The sequence below is a fragment of the Myodes glareolus genome, chromosome 6 (genome assembly GCF_982192425.1).
Source record: "Myodes glareolus chromosome 6, mMyoGla1.1, whole genome shotgun sequence".
NCBI lineage: Eukaryota > Metazoa > Chordata > Mammalia > Rodentia > Cricetidae > Myodes > Myodes glareolus.
In genome coordinates, this window is record NC_142031.1 from 109,144,022 (window position 1) to 109,160,872 (window position 16,851).

Genomic DNA, 16,851 nt, shown 5'->3' on the forward strand with positions numbered 1-16,851 from the left:
GAAACCCCACTTTCAGTTTTACATAGTTCCCCCCGCCACCACCACTAGCAAATCATTAGGTCTGGCTTTCAGTGGAGCCTAGGATATTTGTAAGTGATTCAAATACAGTGTCCTACATCTTCTGGGAAAGCTTCAGGTCATGACTGTGTTCTCAAGGTTGGAGTTTCTCACCACTAGCTCATGTGAGCCCCCCTCCACCCAGCTGGCACATATTGGCCTGCTGTGGTTCAGAAGAGCCTGGCATCTCACCTGCTGCTGTCTGTTTCTCATTTCAGCGTTCCCCTCCATTGGCCTTGGTAGCTGTGATTTGGCCAGGTGGTCTCCTTTCAGCACCAAAATAAAATAAAATCTGGGGTCGATGTTAAGATATGAGGAATGAAAGCAGGAGAACTCCTTTGCCTGCAGCTCACCGTAGCTTGTTGCTGCAGACCTTCTGATTATATTCCACTTGTACTTTTTTTTTAATCTTTTTAAACTGAAAGAGGTAGTAGAAATTATCCCAGCCAACCTCTCCCTTTCCCTTTCCTGACAAGTTTGAGAAAATCAGACCTACGGGTCAGCTATATCAAGAATGTGTCGTCAGATGCCTTTTTGAGACTGTCTCTGTAGGGAAGGTCTGGTGGCCTACAGTTGAAACAATCCTAAGAGTGATGTTCCCCATCTCTACTGGACTTTATCCATTGCTGCTGCTGCTGCTTGTCCTTTGGGATGGAACATACAGATTAATGACCGAGGTGAAAGGAAGCTCAGAAACCGTACTAGCTAACTTTCCCTTGTGTGGTAAGGGAATGACATTAAGTCATGTACAGTTTCTAACCTGCTTATTCTGCTTTTTGCAGATCACAGCTTTCTGGGGTTTGAGTGGCAGAAGCGGTGGTGTGCTCTCAGCAAGACAGTGTTCTATTATTACGGCAGTGATAAAGGTAGTGCTGGCATTTACTCACGTCAGTTTCCTTGCACGAGTTTGTGACCATTTTCCTGCAGAGCGAACAGAAGACAACAGTGGAGAAAACACTGTGACGTTTTGAGAATTGTAGTTTAAGATTAATTTATTATTATTTTTCATTATTTGCCAAGTGCTGAGAATTCCAGACTACCCTAAAACTTAACACACTCATGTTTTTATGAATTATAAAAGAAAGTAAAATTGTTTTCACTCATATCGCTTTTCACCTTAGTAAATATTTATCTGGGCTACGGTTGTAGAACTTGAGAAAACTGAGGTTCATGATGATATGAGATAAAAATTTTTGAAGACAGGGAAAATAGTAATTGTTTATATAAAATTTAATGATATAGTACTTCCTAGCCTGACTTTACAGATGCCAACAGCAAAAGCAGACATATATCAAGTTTGCTATATTCCAAATCCTGTATAAGTAGTTTATCTATCTACATAAGCAAGTCAACTAACATAACTCATTTAACACACAGCCCTTCTATGAAGTAGGCTCATTAATAGCCTACTTATTTACTGAGAATGTTTTTTATTAACAATATCAGCTGTACATAATTGCCACAGCCCATGTGGCTTGGATAAAGTTTTGTCAATTTTCCTTGGGTCTAAGGTCTTGGTCCTTAGCCTAGCTGTGCCCATGTCAGCAGTCCACATTCATTCAGGATTTTACTCAGGGCTCCTCCATTCCCTACATTTAACAGGTTTCACTGTGCCATTTTATTCATGTGCATGATGCATTCTGATCACATTTGCCTCCACTTCCTGCACCTCTACTGCTAATCCTCCCTCTCCTCCCCTCCCTTCCCTTCCTTTCCCTTTTCCTCCTTCCCAGTGAGTTTCATTAGAGTAACAGCAGCAAGGGCACCTTGCTGTAAGTGGCTATACCTCTGGAGGAAATGTCCCTCCTCCGCCTGTCAACCATTAACTGCATATGACGCCTCAGGAAGCAGGGCCCTGTAGGCCCCCCATCTGCTGTGAGCATATCCATGGATCCAGACTTGTGCAGTTATCCCATTTATTTTAATGTTAGGGAAACGGAGGACCAAGAGGCTAAGTTTGTATAGTGTCCATTCTCAGCGTGGTAGAAGGCAGGCCTGGAATTTGTTTATGGTTCAGGCTTGTAACCACTGTAGACCCTGTGTTAACTTTCATACTCTACGACTTCATACTTGCTATCATTAGTTAATAAACTTCATTTGCTAACTAATGCCAATTGTAGTAATAGTTCACATAATTTAGCTTTCTTACTTGAATAAGTGAAACTTCAAAATAATGAAATTTTATATATATATATATATATATATATATTCCTAGTTTTGCTTTTTTCTAAGGAAAAGTAGATCAAAAGGTGTATATTCTAAAGTAGAAGCTGTTGCTTATAGAGATAAACAATAACCTAGGTGGTAGGTTTGGTTAAATGTTATGAAACCATTGTTTTATACAATAAATATGCAGTAATAAAATTTTCATGAACAGTGTACACACACACGTATGCAATTTGCATGCATTTTATAGAAAACAAAAAACAGTGAAAATTTTCTAAAATAAGTACTCTGTCCTTAAATTAGGAGAAAAGAAATAGGTAATGTTTATTAAAGCAATATCTAGATGTAATTATATTTCAAATAAATTTAAAGTTTCACATAATACCAGACGTTGGTCTCACCTTTTGGCTGGTGGTATTAATGACCTTACAGTTCAGTGACCAGTCTGGATTCTGTCATTAACATGTTCTATGTGATGATGGCTCCCGTGAAGTAGTCACAGTTTACAGTGCGTGCACTTCCTCCGTCTGCTGCTGATGGTGTCAGGAAACTCGACCATGTTCAGTTATGACCATCGCAGATTGAATGTGTATTACTATTATAGAAATGTAGTTTTCTGTACTACTATGAGTTTAGATAAAAATCTTAACATTTCTTACAAAAAAAAAAGGGTCCTTGTCCATCAAAGAAGTTTCAAATACACGTGGCTTTGGTTCGGTTAGGCTCCTCGTTTCTGTGTACTGAGGGTCAGTGATTACTAATGTCTAGTGTCAGTGTTAGTTGAAAGCCAGCAAATTTTCCTAAAACCCAAAGATATGTTTGAAGTTTTCTAAAACTCTAAAGGCCAATGTCACATAAAGAAATTAGCTAGAACCTTTGAGATAGTAAATTTCTACTCCTGTTCTTATTGCTGGACTTTATAGTGCTATCATTCTTAGCATTTTGCATTTTAAGTGTTTTGTGATCCCTTTAGTTCCCTCAACCACTTGTATTTCAGAAGCTAGGATTGTCACATCCCTTCTCTTGTTGGTGCCTAAAGCCCCAGCCTGTGCTGCACCGCCAGGGCCGTGTCTTCCCAGGTGTCCCAGGTCTGTTGGCAGTAATTCTTTCCTATCTGGAATCCTGATCTTCTTTTCAGGAACTCTGAAAAAAATGTGCCTTTTGACATTTCTTAATTGCTTGTTTGGCATGATCCTGGTTTCCTGCCACTTTATCTTTTTCTGGGAAAACATTATCAAATAACATTTTAATTTTCTTTTGTGTAATCAGGTAGCTGAGTTGCACAGCTTTATGGTGTGTGGAACCATTACCTAAACTTTGGAAAGAGTTATTTAGATATATGAAAACTGTAAGCCTCTAAGCAAGTAGGATTGAGATGAATGGTTCATAGAGGCACAAGGCAGGGTTGATACCACTCACTAGGTTAAGCCATACTTCGTTACTGTTTGACACATACATAGCTCACATTTTCTACCTTATTGTATGTGCCAAAAACCATATTGACCTATCAAAGTAGTAATGGCTTAGAAAGAGTACGGCCATCCTCCAGGGTTTGTAATGCACTTACCTCTATACCCATAAATATCTCTATATTTATTATTCATAGCCATTCAGGTCCTTAAGTAACAAATATATATGGTACATGTTTTATCACTTTGTGAAACACCGTCCATCCTCCCATCTCCTTCCTTTCCCTGTGACTGTTGTAAGCCTCATTCATCAAGCATTCTATGTCCTAGAGATTCAGATTCCCATCAAGGCATTCATTCATTCATTTTCTCATTTATTCACACTTTATTTGGTAAACATTTGCTAGATACTTGGTATAATAAACAATGAGAATCTAAAGATCCTTAGAGATGCTCACTGCTTGAGTTGTTGTGAAATCAGAGGCATGGCTAGGCAGACAGACATAAATTCAAGAAGGTATAATAAGTAATTTAAATTAAATACCTTTAGGTCACAAAGGAGTGAAAACTAACTGCCGGGGGCCTTTGGGAAAACTTCCATGTGATACGGACCTTTTATTGGGCCATAAAGAGTGAATAGAAGTTCATTGGATAAAAGCCATAATTTTGATTATGTGTTTATCCAAAATTTGTATTTTGGATCCACTTCCAAAAAGGTACTGTTAGAATGTAGGACATTTAGATGTGATTAGACCATGAAGGCTTTACCCTCATGAATGACTCAATAAAAATGTTTACGTGATCTCTGAAACCCTCTATTGTACTTCTGCCTTACAAGGCCACAGTTTCTCTCCCCTCCAGAGAATGCTGCAGTAGAATGTCCACTTGCAGCAGAGGGAAGACCCCACCAGATGGTTAACCTGCTGGCACCTTGGTCTTGGACTTCTAATCCACCAGAACGTTGAGAAGTAAATTTCTGTTGTTCATAGATTACTCAGTAATGTGTGTGACAGCAGAGCAGTCTGTCCGTGGACTGAGAGAGAACAAAGGGTAAAGTGGACACTTCAGGAGAGGGAAGAGCAGAAATTCAACTCTGTGGGTAGGATCAGTGGAGGGAACAAAGCTGGAACACAGAGGGGAGAAGGAAGGAGCTGCCCTAGACTAGAGATGTAGATTAGTTTTATTTCTCTGGGAGAGTTGAAGGAAAATCTTTCATAATTTCACTGGACCACTTAAGTATTTTGCCTTCTATTACTTTCATTTTTATTGTAGTGGAAGTTAAATTCCTCTTGCATTTTAAGTGGGTCCTTGGCTGGTATTTGTGGAATACCTACATTTGTAATGTATGTATGTTTATTTCAGTTAAAAGATCTGATAAAGTGTGCTATTAATAACTTTTGTCTTAACTACCAGCATGTTGAAAGGGCTCAGTATAAATTTGTTGACTGAATGGTTTAGTTTTCTTTAAGAATGATCGAAGAATCAAATGTGTTTAACCACTTGCTGGTTTTCCACTCTTTCTTCAGTTCTTTTCCAGTTAGTTATTTCACAAACTATGTCTGGGGAACACCAGATGTATAAAGTGTTCTGTGGATGAGGGAATTTCATAGATGAGTCATGTTTACACATGCTGTATGTTAAATTTTTCTCTTAGAAATCCAGTTAGTATATAAATATGCTAATGGCCTCAAGAAAGGTCTGACTATATAATCTAGACTTATGAAACCCTGAACTTTGGGTTTTTGTCAGTATATCTCGAGCATAGTAGGTGATGCTTTACCGCTGAACTACATCCCCAACTCTGTTAACTTGGTTTAATTCAGCAAGAAGCATCTTTAACATATATGATCAGAGAATCACTCTGCTGTCTAAAAGAGCACATGTTGGATAGTGTTGTGGTGCCCTTTCTTCTCTGGTCTTTGCTTTGATGCAGGATCTCCCACTGTTGTCTAAGCTGGCCTCAAACTCAGGATCTTCTTACCTTAGGTCCCTTGGTGGTGTACAGGCACACACCTGGCCTAGAATTTTCAAAGTATAGTTTTGTAAAACTTATAGGTAGGTGTGGGATTCTTCAATCAAATAAACTTCAAAATTTTTAACTGGAATTTTTTTAGTCACCTAAATAAATAGTTTATGAATAAATAGATTGTTCAGACTTAGGTCATTCCTAACTCATATTTTTCCCCTTTGGCATTATGGGCAACATATGATCTCCAGGGCTTTTAAAAAGTGATGTTACTTCAAGTGCTAAATGAGCACATTTAAGAAAAGAAGATATGTTTTTTCTGTTGACCTTGAATTATGAAAGCATTTCTGTTCTTAGCCCCGCGCTCAATCAAAGCAACAGTTTGCTCCTGTTTCTGATTTTCATGCTGTGTGTTAATGTGGAAGATAAACCTATTGCTGTGTAGCTTTCCTGTCAAAATGGCACAGCCCAATGATGAGAGCAAATGTGCTTGGTTCTTTTTCTGTCAAAATGGCACAGCCCAATGATAAGATCAAATGTGCTTGGTTCTTTTTCTGTCAAAATGGCACAACCCAATGATGAGAGCAAATGTGCTTGGTTCTTTTTCTGTCAAAATGGCACAGCCCAATGATGAGATCAAATGTGCTTGGTTCTTTTTCTGTCAAAATGGCACAGCCCAATGAAAGAGCTAATGTGCTTAGTTTTGAAGTAGTAAAGCTTTTGTTTCTGCTCTAGTTCATTTATCTTTAAAGTAATACTTAACCAAACTGAAGCTATCTTTCCTTTAGACTGTACCGCGGTAGATTCAGTCCTGCTTTCCCCAGTTCCCTGTCCCTGGCTGGCTAAGGAACCCATTAGTAATCTGGTTTGCTTGCCTTCTCAAGCCTCTCCAGACATTATTTGGCTCTTACTTCATGCTTTGCTTCCTTTTTTTTTTTCTTTTAAGATGAAAAAGAAAAGAAACATTTCTTTAAAGGGCCATTCCACCTTGGTGCTGCTGCTGAGGGAGAGCAGGGCAGTAAATAGGAAGGTTCAGCGAGCTTCAAGTAGAGCAGTTCTGCCATTGGTTCCCTGAAACTAACATTTCTAGCACATTTTAAGTTCTAATGCTTAGATTTTTTCCCTGTATATTTCCCTGCCTACTTCCTCTGGTTCCCTAACCCTTCACAGTTTAGAATAACTAAAGTGACTGACTGAAATTTCTCTCAAGACTTGACAAAGAAAATCTCAATAAGAGATAATCGGGCATTTTTGTTCACTGTAGTGAAGGAAACTCTAACTTTGCTTTTATCTTCTGTAGACAAACAACAGAAAGGTGAATTTGCAATAGAAGGCTACGATGTCAGAATGAATAACACCCTTAGAAAGGATGGAAAGAAAGACTGCTGTTTTGAAATCTGTGCTCCTGATAAACGTATCTATCAGGTTGGAATGTTTATGTTGCCTTAAAATTAACTTGATAAGATGTTCTGATTTCATTTATGGAGGCATTAACATTTTATTAAAACAGTTCCCTGACCTGTTAACAATAAAAATAGTGTTTTGTAATTGAACATTCATATAAGGAGGAAATACATTTGAAAATTTCTGATCAGTTCAAGTGATTTATCCTTAAAAAAGATCAAATGAATCTGTAATTTATCAATCACATAACATGTAACATTTTATATCTACTTTAATAGAACTGTGTGATTTCCTAAAAGAATTACATAGCAGGGAGAATAAAATCATCAAAGGAAAAATATTAGAGTCTTAATACATATTGTATTGCTTAGGGGTGTGGGAGAAAATGAAGATAAAGATGTATTATCAGCTCTACAATTCAAGAGCCATCAGCGAGGCATCAATATGGAATGTATGTTTAATAAGTTTTAAATATCTGAGATTGCAGTTGAAAGCCAGTTAATTAAGTTGTCAGGTAGTGTGTTGGAATCTGACAAGAACATTTTTAAGAAAACTGTACCCAGCAGTGTAAAGAAATTCATGGATGTCTTTTAATTGTCAAGGGCAAATTTTGTTCATCAGTTCAGCCTTTGACATTGATGAAGAGAAGCAGCATTTTTCCCTGTGCAGCTGCCAGCTGCTGATCAGAGTTTCAAATCCATCATCCTCTGCTTCAATTACATAAATTTGTCAAAATTAACTGTACATTATAAGAAGCATCCTTGCAAGAATAGTATCCCTAGACATGAAAAGAATTGCTAATGTTCTTAAGAAATGATAAGAATGCAGCACACCTTTGCATTGCTGCTACAATTTCAGTTCTTATTGTTTGAACTTTTTTCATTAGTTTACAGCAGCTTCTCCCAAGGATGCTGAGGAATGGGTCCAGCAGCTGAAATTTGTATTACAAGGTAAGAGCATCCGTTGAACATGTTTTCATGTTTCTTAAATATTGCTTTAGGAATGGGTTGAGTTGGGTTTTCACAAAGAAAGCCTTACTGATGTCTGTGAGAATGATCAAGAGAATATTGACTCACTCTCTTGGATAATATGGTCCGTTCACTTGGGTTTATTAAAGCAATTTCCCTTGAACACAGTTGGTAACTTCAAGACCTATGCTCTTACAAGTCCATTTAAGCATGTTTTCATTTAGAAGTAGCATGGTAGCATGTGGGTATCCACTTACGGGGTTGTATTCATTTTAGAAGCACAGTCCTAAATTTCTTTTTCATTCTTTTATAATTTGCTTCACAAAATGTGCTTTGAAGACATGGGATCCGAGGTGATTCCAGAGGATGATGACGAAAGAGGGGAGTTATATGATGACGTCGATCATCCCGCTCCAGTCAGCAGCCCGTCAAGGAGCCAACCAATAGATGACGAAATTTATGAGGAGCTTCCAGGTATCTGTACTGTGGCGAAGCACTGACAGAGATCATGGCTCTTCTGATCTGTATTTGTGTTTATGCTTCTGTGTGTGTGTGTGTGTGCGTGTGTGTGTGTGTGTGCGTGCGTGTGTGTGTGTGTGTGCGTGTGTGTGTGTGTGTGTGTGTGTGTGCGTGTGTCTTTTGTCATCAAACTGACAACTTGAGTAGGAAATGGTGAGCTATTAAGAACAAAGACAAAGAAAGCCTTCAAATCTCTGTATTATGAAGAGGTGTCTGCTTGAGGCATTTCAAGTACAAGATGTACACTTATGAAAAGTGAAAGGGACTTAAAATGAAGCAGATACAATCCTCATCTCTTGGGACTTTTGGCTCATTAGCATTGTTTATGCTACATAATTTTTTAATTAAAAAATTGACTTGCCTTACAGTTTTTTCCACCAACTCACAGATCATCTTTTTTTTTTTTTACATCTTGGAATTTCCATTTACCAGAAGTTCCGTGCACACTCCATATGTCGCCAGCTTCTGCTCTCCAGTCCTCTCTGCTGGAGGACATTGCGTTGTCTTGGAGGAATGTTGTTGAACTGTAAACAAAGGTCTTTGAGGCTTGAGGAACTTTTTTTTCTAATTGGTGTTTTATCAGACAGGGAATCAAAAGGTTTTCTTACTTTAAAAGCTCAGACCTGCTGGAGTGTTGCTACACTTGAGTAGTGTTACACAGCAGAATTAATTACCTGTTGGACCCTTGACTCTGTGATTTCTAAGACAGGAAAATAGTAATCTGAAATTTAGAATTCTTGGACTGTAACAACGCTGAGAATTGTGTGACTAACACCCAGGTTGATTTGCTCTTTTCCTGCCTATTCAAAACCAGTAGAGCAGAAAAGGAGATCGTAAACAATGTAAATGGGGGGGGCTATTTTTCTCTGACTAGGCAGTGTATACCATAATATCAATCACAAAAATTGATTTTTAAAATGCTTAACCTATTCCAAATTTATGTCCAAATATCATTTTCATCACAGTCAGTAAAGTGTAAGAACCAAAGTATAGACTTAGAGTAAAAACTTTTAAATTCTGACTGTATTATTTATCAGTTCAATGATATTATAATGATTTCTTCGTCTATAAAATAGGCATACTATTACTGGGAGAATCAACTGAGGTAATTCAGCCCAGTGCTTCCCTTGTCCAAGTCTACAATAATATAACATCATTATTTTTTTCATTGTGTACCTGATGAATTCTTGTAAATGCTTCTGTGATGTTCTGACCAAATAGTAGTAATAATCATAGCTACTATAAAAAGTACACATGCTCAATGAATTATATCATACGTTTCTGCAGGAAGATGCTGAGCACAAAAGTATATTTGGTGGGAACAGTGACCTGCAAGTTTGAGTTGTGTGTCTAGAGCCTCACTTCCTGGTTTATCCCAAGGAAGTGGTGGCTGCCACAGCATCACTTACCCTCAGGTAGAGCACATCTTTGGCTGTTTGATTTTAGTCTCTGTATCATTGATACAGTTACTTTAGGCTTTAAAAAGGACTTGCAACAGGACTGAGAACGTGTACTGACGTAAAACCGAAGCGTGGAGCCTTTAAACATGGTTTTACTGTCATCCACATTTCCGCCCTTTAAGACTTTACAGTCAATGTATTGTGTTACAGTTGCTGAGTTAACTGCTAAGTTCTGGGTTTCTTCAACTGCACTATTCTTTTTCCCACCACCAAAGAAAAAACTTGACTGAGAACTAAGATCAAATATTCAATTGTATCTATAGCAAAGGCTCAAGGAAGATCTCCTGTAAGTAGCTTGAAACTTTAGAAATATGAGACATCTTATGTTTCCCCTCACTACAGATGTTCTTCCTCATCATCCCCCCTCCCCCACATACATATATTTTTTTGGCCCAAGGCCAAATAATTGGTTATTCTTTAAGTAGTGTTACTTCTTGCCATAGTGCTGGGAGAAATTTAAGCTGCTATGAGGTTTCTTTGCCTCTGCCTGGGATTCCCCAGTTGCTGTACCGAGTGATTGAGCTTGATAGAGCCTACAGCCCTGCCCGGGAGAGGAGCTGCTGTGAGCAGCTGTGGAATGTCTCCTGCGGCCTTCTTCCCTGATGGAACCAAGGGCCGTTCCAACATCTGCACAGTTCAGGGGGTTTGTCAAGCTGAAGCCCGCAGCTACAGAGGGGATTTTTCTCAAAGCAGGCCCTAAAGTTATCCCAGAGTTAGAAGTTTTGTTCATTTAAATATTTGAAACTGGGAATCCTGTCTCGGGATTAAGATTCAAGCTTGTTGTTCTCACTGCTTCTGTCTTGAAGTACGTGTGATGAGGAGCAAGGAACACAGCCTCAGCCTGTTGGTCTGTGTCCAGTTCTGCACAGGCAATGTTTGTCTATGAAGTCGGATTGGTCATGCTCCCAGAATTAAATAATACTACTATTTCCACACAATTTTCTGTGTTACATATTGTTGAAAAGGAACCGTGTTAGCGGAAAGGTGAAGCACACGGATCAAGTCTAGGCACTGACTGCCGCTTTCAACTGAAGGGCTCTGCTCTGAAGAGGCGAGACCTGCTCTAGTCAGTGTGCTTTAATGTGAAATAAATGTTCACTGTTTAAGTCTCAGCAGTAATAAAAAAGCATTGCTTAAAAGTTATGTTGTAGAATATTTCCTCAAGATGTTTATAATTCTGAGGGACTGTAAATGGTTTCACAGAAACTTTTTCAATTAGAATATTCCAACTTTATTGCAATACTTTCTCTTTATTTTTTTGTTCATTAATTTTTTAACTAACTTCATAAAAGAACAAGAATAAATGTCTAGATTTCTTTCTGTTTAAGGGTTTATACATATGTGTGGAAGAGTTAAGGAAAAGTTTTTGGTTTTTCTTCAAGTACCCCAATGTTGCCATCTTTTTTTTTTCTGTTTTATTACTACTTATTGGCATAGACTACTAAGTTAGATTTATATACAGTGTGATGTTATATAACAACTGATATGTTGAACTGATTGATGACATAGTGATGAGTTCATCTGGCAGAATTTCAGAATCTGTGATCAGTTTATTATTGGAACTGCTGAAGAACGCTTTTGTCTCATGTGAATTTCAGAAACAAGGAACAATACTTGGGAAGCAGTTTCAGAAACCAACCTAGCTTACTCCTCCTCATATTAGTGAGTTGTCTGACCTTTTTTTTTTTAGTGGCAGGAAATTGTATATTAACAACAACAAGATTTCTCTAGGCATAGATTGAATAGAATCAGCTGGGTCACAAGAATGGTAACTCCTGTTAGCCTATGAAATGTGCCACTTTCTGGGGAATTGCACAGGAAATGTCTTCTGGCAAGTGGGCTAGAAGAGAGAGGGCAGCAGAAAGCAGGAAGATAAATTTCTATTCCATTAACCTGTTTTTTTCTGTGTGTGTGTGAATTCATTTTTTTTTTCTGTAGTGACAGATTGAACGATTTGGAGCCAGCAAAGGGTGTTTTTATCCTTTGGTCATTCAATTACACTTTAAATTTATTCAGTCCAACTATCTGCATCTAAAATGGAATATAAAATAAAATGCAGCTATAAATTTTTCAATGAAACTATTATGTATACATAAAAAGGAACAGTGTTTGAGTACTTAAATTTGAAGTAGTTTCCAGCAAGTGAGCACAAATGCAAATTTAATCAATAAATAGTTGCAAACCCCCAATACATTTTAACTTTATTTCCCTTTCATTACTCATATCACCAAGTTAATACCAAGGTTATAAGGACCTTGCAGTTTCTAGCACTAACACTGTTATAAGGGACTATTCCTGACTTCAGTTTTTTTCATTCTTTTTTTGGAATGCAGTAGAAAGATGTCAGTTAGCAGTCACAGATCCATAGTGGATTTAACATCTTAGTATTATTGTTAGTGCAATAGGCCTGCTAGTATTCTTAGTTTTTGTTTGTTTATTTGTTTGAGATTTTTGTTTTGTTTTGGTTTTGTATTTTGTTTTTTGGTTTTTTTTTCTTCAAGACAGGCTTTCTCTGTGTAACCCTGCCTGTGTTGGAACTCACCCTGTAGACCAGGCTGGTGTCAGACTCAGAGATCTGCCTGCCTCTGCCTCTGCCTCTGAGTGCTGGGATTAAAGGCATGCACCACCACCACCTGGTATAGTCTTGTTTTTTGAAAAAGCTACTGAATTTTAGTATATGGCGATACTGTCTCTTAATATATAGGATGATAGATAAATATGTTTTCTCAAGTAGATAACTAGAGTTAAATTTCTAGATGGCTTCAGCCTCATACTCTGCTGAGATTATCTGAAGTTATAAAAAAAAACAAGGAAAAATTCACAAATCATGATCACCATATGTACATGGTGCTTATTTATCTGCTCACACATGCGTGTATATTTATATGCACACATGTGTGTATATTTATATGCACACATATACACAGACAGACACATAATATATTTTTTTTATTTTCCTGGGAGTTGAACCCAAAGCTCTGTGCATGTTAGCAAGGGGTCTACCATTGAGGTAGACCTTATTTGTTTGTATTTTTATTTTTGGTGACTGCAGATGTATTTTTGATATTTCTATTGTTTATTTTATAATAGTGATATGAAGTTTTGGAATACAATTTTGCTTGTCATAGGTTTTTCTACATTGCTTTTGGCATAGCAAAGAAATTTTTTCATTATAAAAATACATATTAACCCAAATACATATATAATAATACATATAAACTTAGATATTTATGAATATGCAAAACACATATTTCTGTTGGTGAAGATAAATAACTCATTTCTGTGAGTTAAAAATATGTCACCTGACAACTACCAAGTGAGTCTTTTGCCCCCAGATATGTTTGATGGTACTGTGTGTGTGTGTGTGTGTGTGTGTGTGTGTGTGTCTTTCCATCTGTCCGTCTGTGTGTCCATACAGAGATGTTGCTAAACATCTCTAGCACACAAAACAGGCTCCATAACAGATAATTGTGTGGCCTAAAATGTCAGTCATCCTGACGGTGTGAAACCTTGGCCATGGAGATGTAGTAGGCAGCATTTGCCTTTTCTCCATTGGCCTATATTTCTTGAGCTATGATTTCCATGTAAGAGTTTATTCATGTTGATGGGTACAGCATACATCTTCTTAAATATATAAAACAAGGGTTACATAGGACATTCCTAGGTATTCATGGGTTCGCTCAATTTTTCTGTCACCATTTTGTTCTGGGACAGTATTGAAATTCTGTTTTAGGGAAATGAGGAAGACCAAGATGAATAAAGTTCCTAACACTTCACAGGAAACATTTTCTCTCTTCTCTGAAGCTCCTGTCTGGGGAGGAAGAGGCTCTCAGGTGGACCTTTGTTCTTTCTGTTTTGATAGGGCTGTTGACCTGACTTTGAAGGGAGAAACCATGCCTGTGTGTTGGGGATTGCCCTTCTCCAGAGCAGGTGGGCATCCTGGAGAGTGAGGCTGTCCTGAGTGGGGCAGGTGGCGGAGGAGCGCTCCCTGTGGGACTGTTCTCTAAGAAGATAGCTAGCAGACTGAGCTGGTCTCTGTCACCGGAAATGGACAGGGAACTGTGGGACAGCCACACTGTCCCTGCTGCTCTCTGTTCAGTCCCTGCTTGTTATTGCTCGACCTCAGTTTTTAAACCTTTGTTAACGAGAAGAAACTAGATAACGCTGATGTGCCTAACAGCGTAGGAGCTGTGCCTCCCTAGTACTTAAATAACAGATACGAAGTTTTATCCCTTTCCCTGTTTTGCCCACTTAAAAACACACAGTTACATTTTTAAAAATACAAATGTGATCCTTTGCTGTTGTTGTTAACTGAGAAACTGTCCTTTTATTTCCTTCCTTACTTGGTTTTCTTTTTACTTCCTTTCTACTTGCTTCTCTCTCATTTTTTTTTGTCCTCAATCTCTTCTCTTCTTTCAATTTCTCTCTTTCTTGCCTGCTTTCATTACCTTTAGTTTGTTTTAATTCTCCTGTGCACCTATTATAGACCAAGCATTATACCTACCTTGCCATACATTGCGGGGGGCCATCCTGTCCCGCAGGAATGAACGCCACCAAAAACGAGAATTCCTTCTCTGGTCACATCTTTATTTGGAGCATTTCCTTGGGGAAAATTGGGGGAAGGGACGATAGAGCAGGGACGAGAGAAAGCTTAGAGAGAGAGCGTTGGGCCCCGAGGCAGCTGCTTTTAAACGGTGGAGCAGCCTGAACGCTGTCCCGATTGGTCAATGCCACTCTGCTGGTCTGAGCATGTGCAGGCAAGGGTGCAGGCAGGGGTGCTCAGCCCCACGTGGCTACCTCCAAACTGCAGGACCACCTGTGCCTCCAGGTGGCTCCCAACATCTCCCCCTAATTATTGTCTTTAAGAGCAATAAGGCAAAACTATTTTCCAATCTGGTCCCCACCTAGACGCAGCATGCCAAGGATATCTCTGCTCCCACCCATCCCCAAGGAGGGAGAAAGGCAGAATAGAGTCAGTCAGAAAATTGTTAAGAGATAAGAGGTTGCACAGGGTGTTGCTCAAGTCGATGGTGTGAAACAGCTGCTCTTGGCACCGCCCAGAAGGTCATCTCTGCTGTCTCCGCATGAATCTTCCACAGCAGGACACTCAGCATCCACTGGGTCGTCTTCTTTATCTCTCTGGTCGGTCTCGCTGGCATCCAGATGTATGTCAGCATTCCTAGAAAAACATAAACAAAACTCTCCTCCCAAATTAACATTTAAGAGTATTAAAAACTCTCAGTGTAAAAATTCAGCACAATCAGTACTGGAAGTAGGCTGGTTTTGAACTTAGAGATCTGCAGGTCTCTGTTTCAAAAAGCAAATCTTGTTTGCCTGTACCAGCAAAATTTTGAATTAAAAATTAAGTGTATAGAATGCAAGAGAAATCCTTTCTCTGGGGGAAGCTGTCACTGGTAGTGTAGTCCCCCTCTATTGTTTAAAAACCAAAGCAGTTGTCATTGGGAATTGAACTCATAACCTTTGGAAGAGCAGGCAATGCTCTTAACCTCTGAGCCATCTCTCCAGCTCCCCCATTCAGATGGAAAAAACCTCTAGGTAGCATTTTTTATTTCACCCGTTGCCAGGGGCAATAGGTAATGATAACCAGGTTGACGCGCCTTTATTATGATAATTAGGACCAGTTCTTTGAGGGAGAATGGACGTCGATCATCTGGCTACTTCCTGCTGACAAAGGGGCGATGTTTGGGGGATAAATGTTTTTATCTGACTAAATTTTTGGCGACAAATGTTTTTATCTGACTAAATTCTTGGCGACCTTGGCTGAGGGCGGCGGCAGCAGCGGACAGCGGCGGCTGCCACAGCTCCGCCTCTGAAGCCCATAATGGCGCGCTCCGCATGGCCCAAAGGCATGGCTCCGCCCCGGGCCGTGCGCGGGCTCGCCGTTTCACCTCAGGCAATGAACTCGCACCGCCGGCTGTGAGCCTTTTCCAAGCTCCGGCGAGGGGGGGCATCCGCCCACCCGTGGAGGGGCTTCTCCTGCCCGGTCCGCCCGCGCGCAGAGCCCCGTTCTCTGGGAACTCACCTCCCCGCTCGCCCATGTTGCTATGGAAACACAGTTTTTCCGCAGAGCCGATTCAGCTCCTCTTTGCCTTCTATGGCGCCGCTGCTCACCACGCAGCTTCCGCCTCAGTCAGGCGAGTCCGCTCAGGTGCTGAAAAAGTCCTCCAAAAACCATAGCCCCGCCAGAAGGCCGGGACATATAGCCTCTGATGTCACACGGACTTTAGCCTGCCCGCGACCTGGCTATTCGCAGGCCTCCAGCAAACTCCCCGCCAGCAACTGGTTGCGTCTCCCTCCTGAGTAGCTGGGATCACAGGTGTGCACCACCGTGCCTGGCCCACTTCCGTGTTTCTAATCAGGCATTACCGCTCAAAGGCGGGCCGGCTGCCGCCAGCACTCTCAGCACGATCAAGCAGCTTGTCTTTCTCAGTCAAAAAATTAAAGTTTTTTGTACGTGAGAGCCAGAGACTGAGCTCTCTTAACAAAATTAGGCGAAAATCACCTCCAAAAGCTCTGTGGCTCTTTAAGAACAGGGAAGGCAGTGATCAAGTTTGCCTCCCTACGAGACTGTTGCCTCCAGTCTCTATCAGCGAGTACGCAGGTGGACGGAGAGGGAGCGGAAGCCGCGGTCTCCCGTACCCCATCGTCCTCAAAGTCCCGCCTTAGTTACCTCGCCTTTTTTGCTGCTGTTTACATTCCTCCTGCACTGAACTTAAGGGATTTTTCTTCCCCGTTGCTTTCTGTACCTTCTTTCAGATACCTTAACTTTGATTTTTTTTTTTTTTTCTTTTTTTCTATTTAGGCCTATCCTTTGAAATTCCTTTTTACATTTCTTTTCCTCCCCTTTCTGGGGATTTTAACCGACGTCACTCACCGCTCCA

The 16,851-nt window shown here is 39.9% G+C and overlaps 1 protein-coding gene and 1 pseudogene across 1 annotated transcript in view; one reads left to right on the top strand and one right to left on the bottom strand.

Moving 5' to 3' along the window:
• Skap2 (src kinase associated phosphoprotein 2) overlaps positions 1 to 16,851 on the top strand; it is a 153,896-nt gene that overhangs the window by 89,177 nt on the left and 47,868 nt on the right. Inside the window, exons 6-9 of the mRNA XM_048440350.3 lie at positions 840 to 923; positions 6,899 to 7,023; positions 7,889 to 7,952; positions 8,310 to 8,444. Of these exons, the coding sequence (XP_048296307.2) occupies positions 840 to 923; positions 6,899 to 7,023; positions 7,889 to 7,952; positions 8,310 to 8,444 (408 nt within the window). The remainder of the gene's footprint in view (positions 1 to 839; positions 924 to 6,898; positions 7,024 to 7,888; positions 7,953 to 8,309; positions 8,445 to 16,851) is intronic.
• On the bottom strand, positions 15,852 to 16,041 carry LOC148121941 (Nuclear RNase P; annotated as a pseudogene).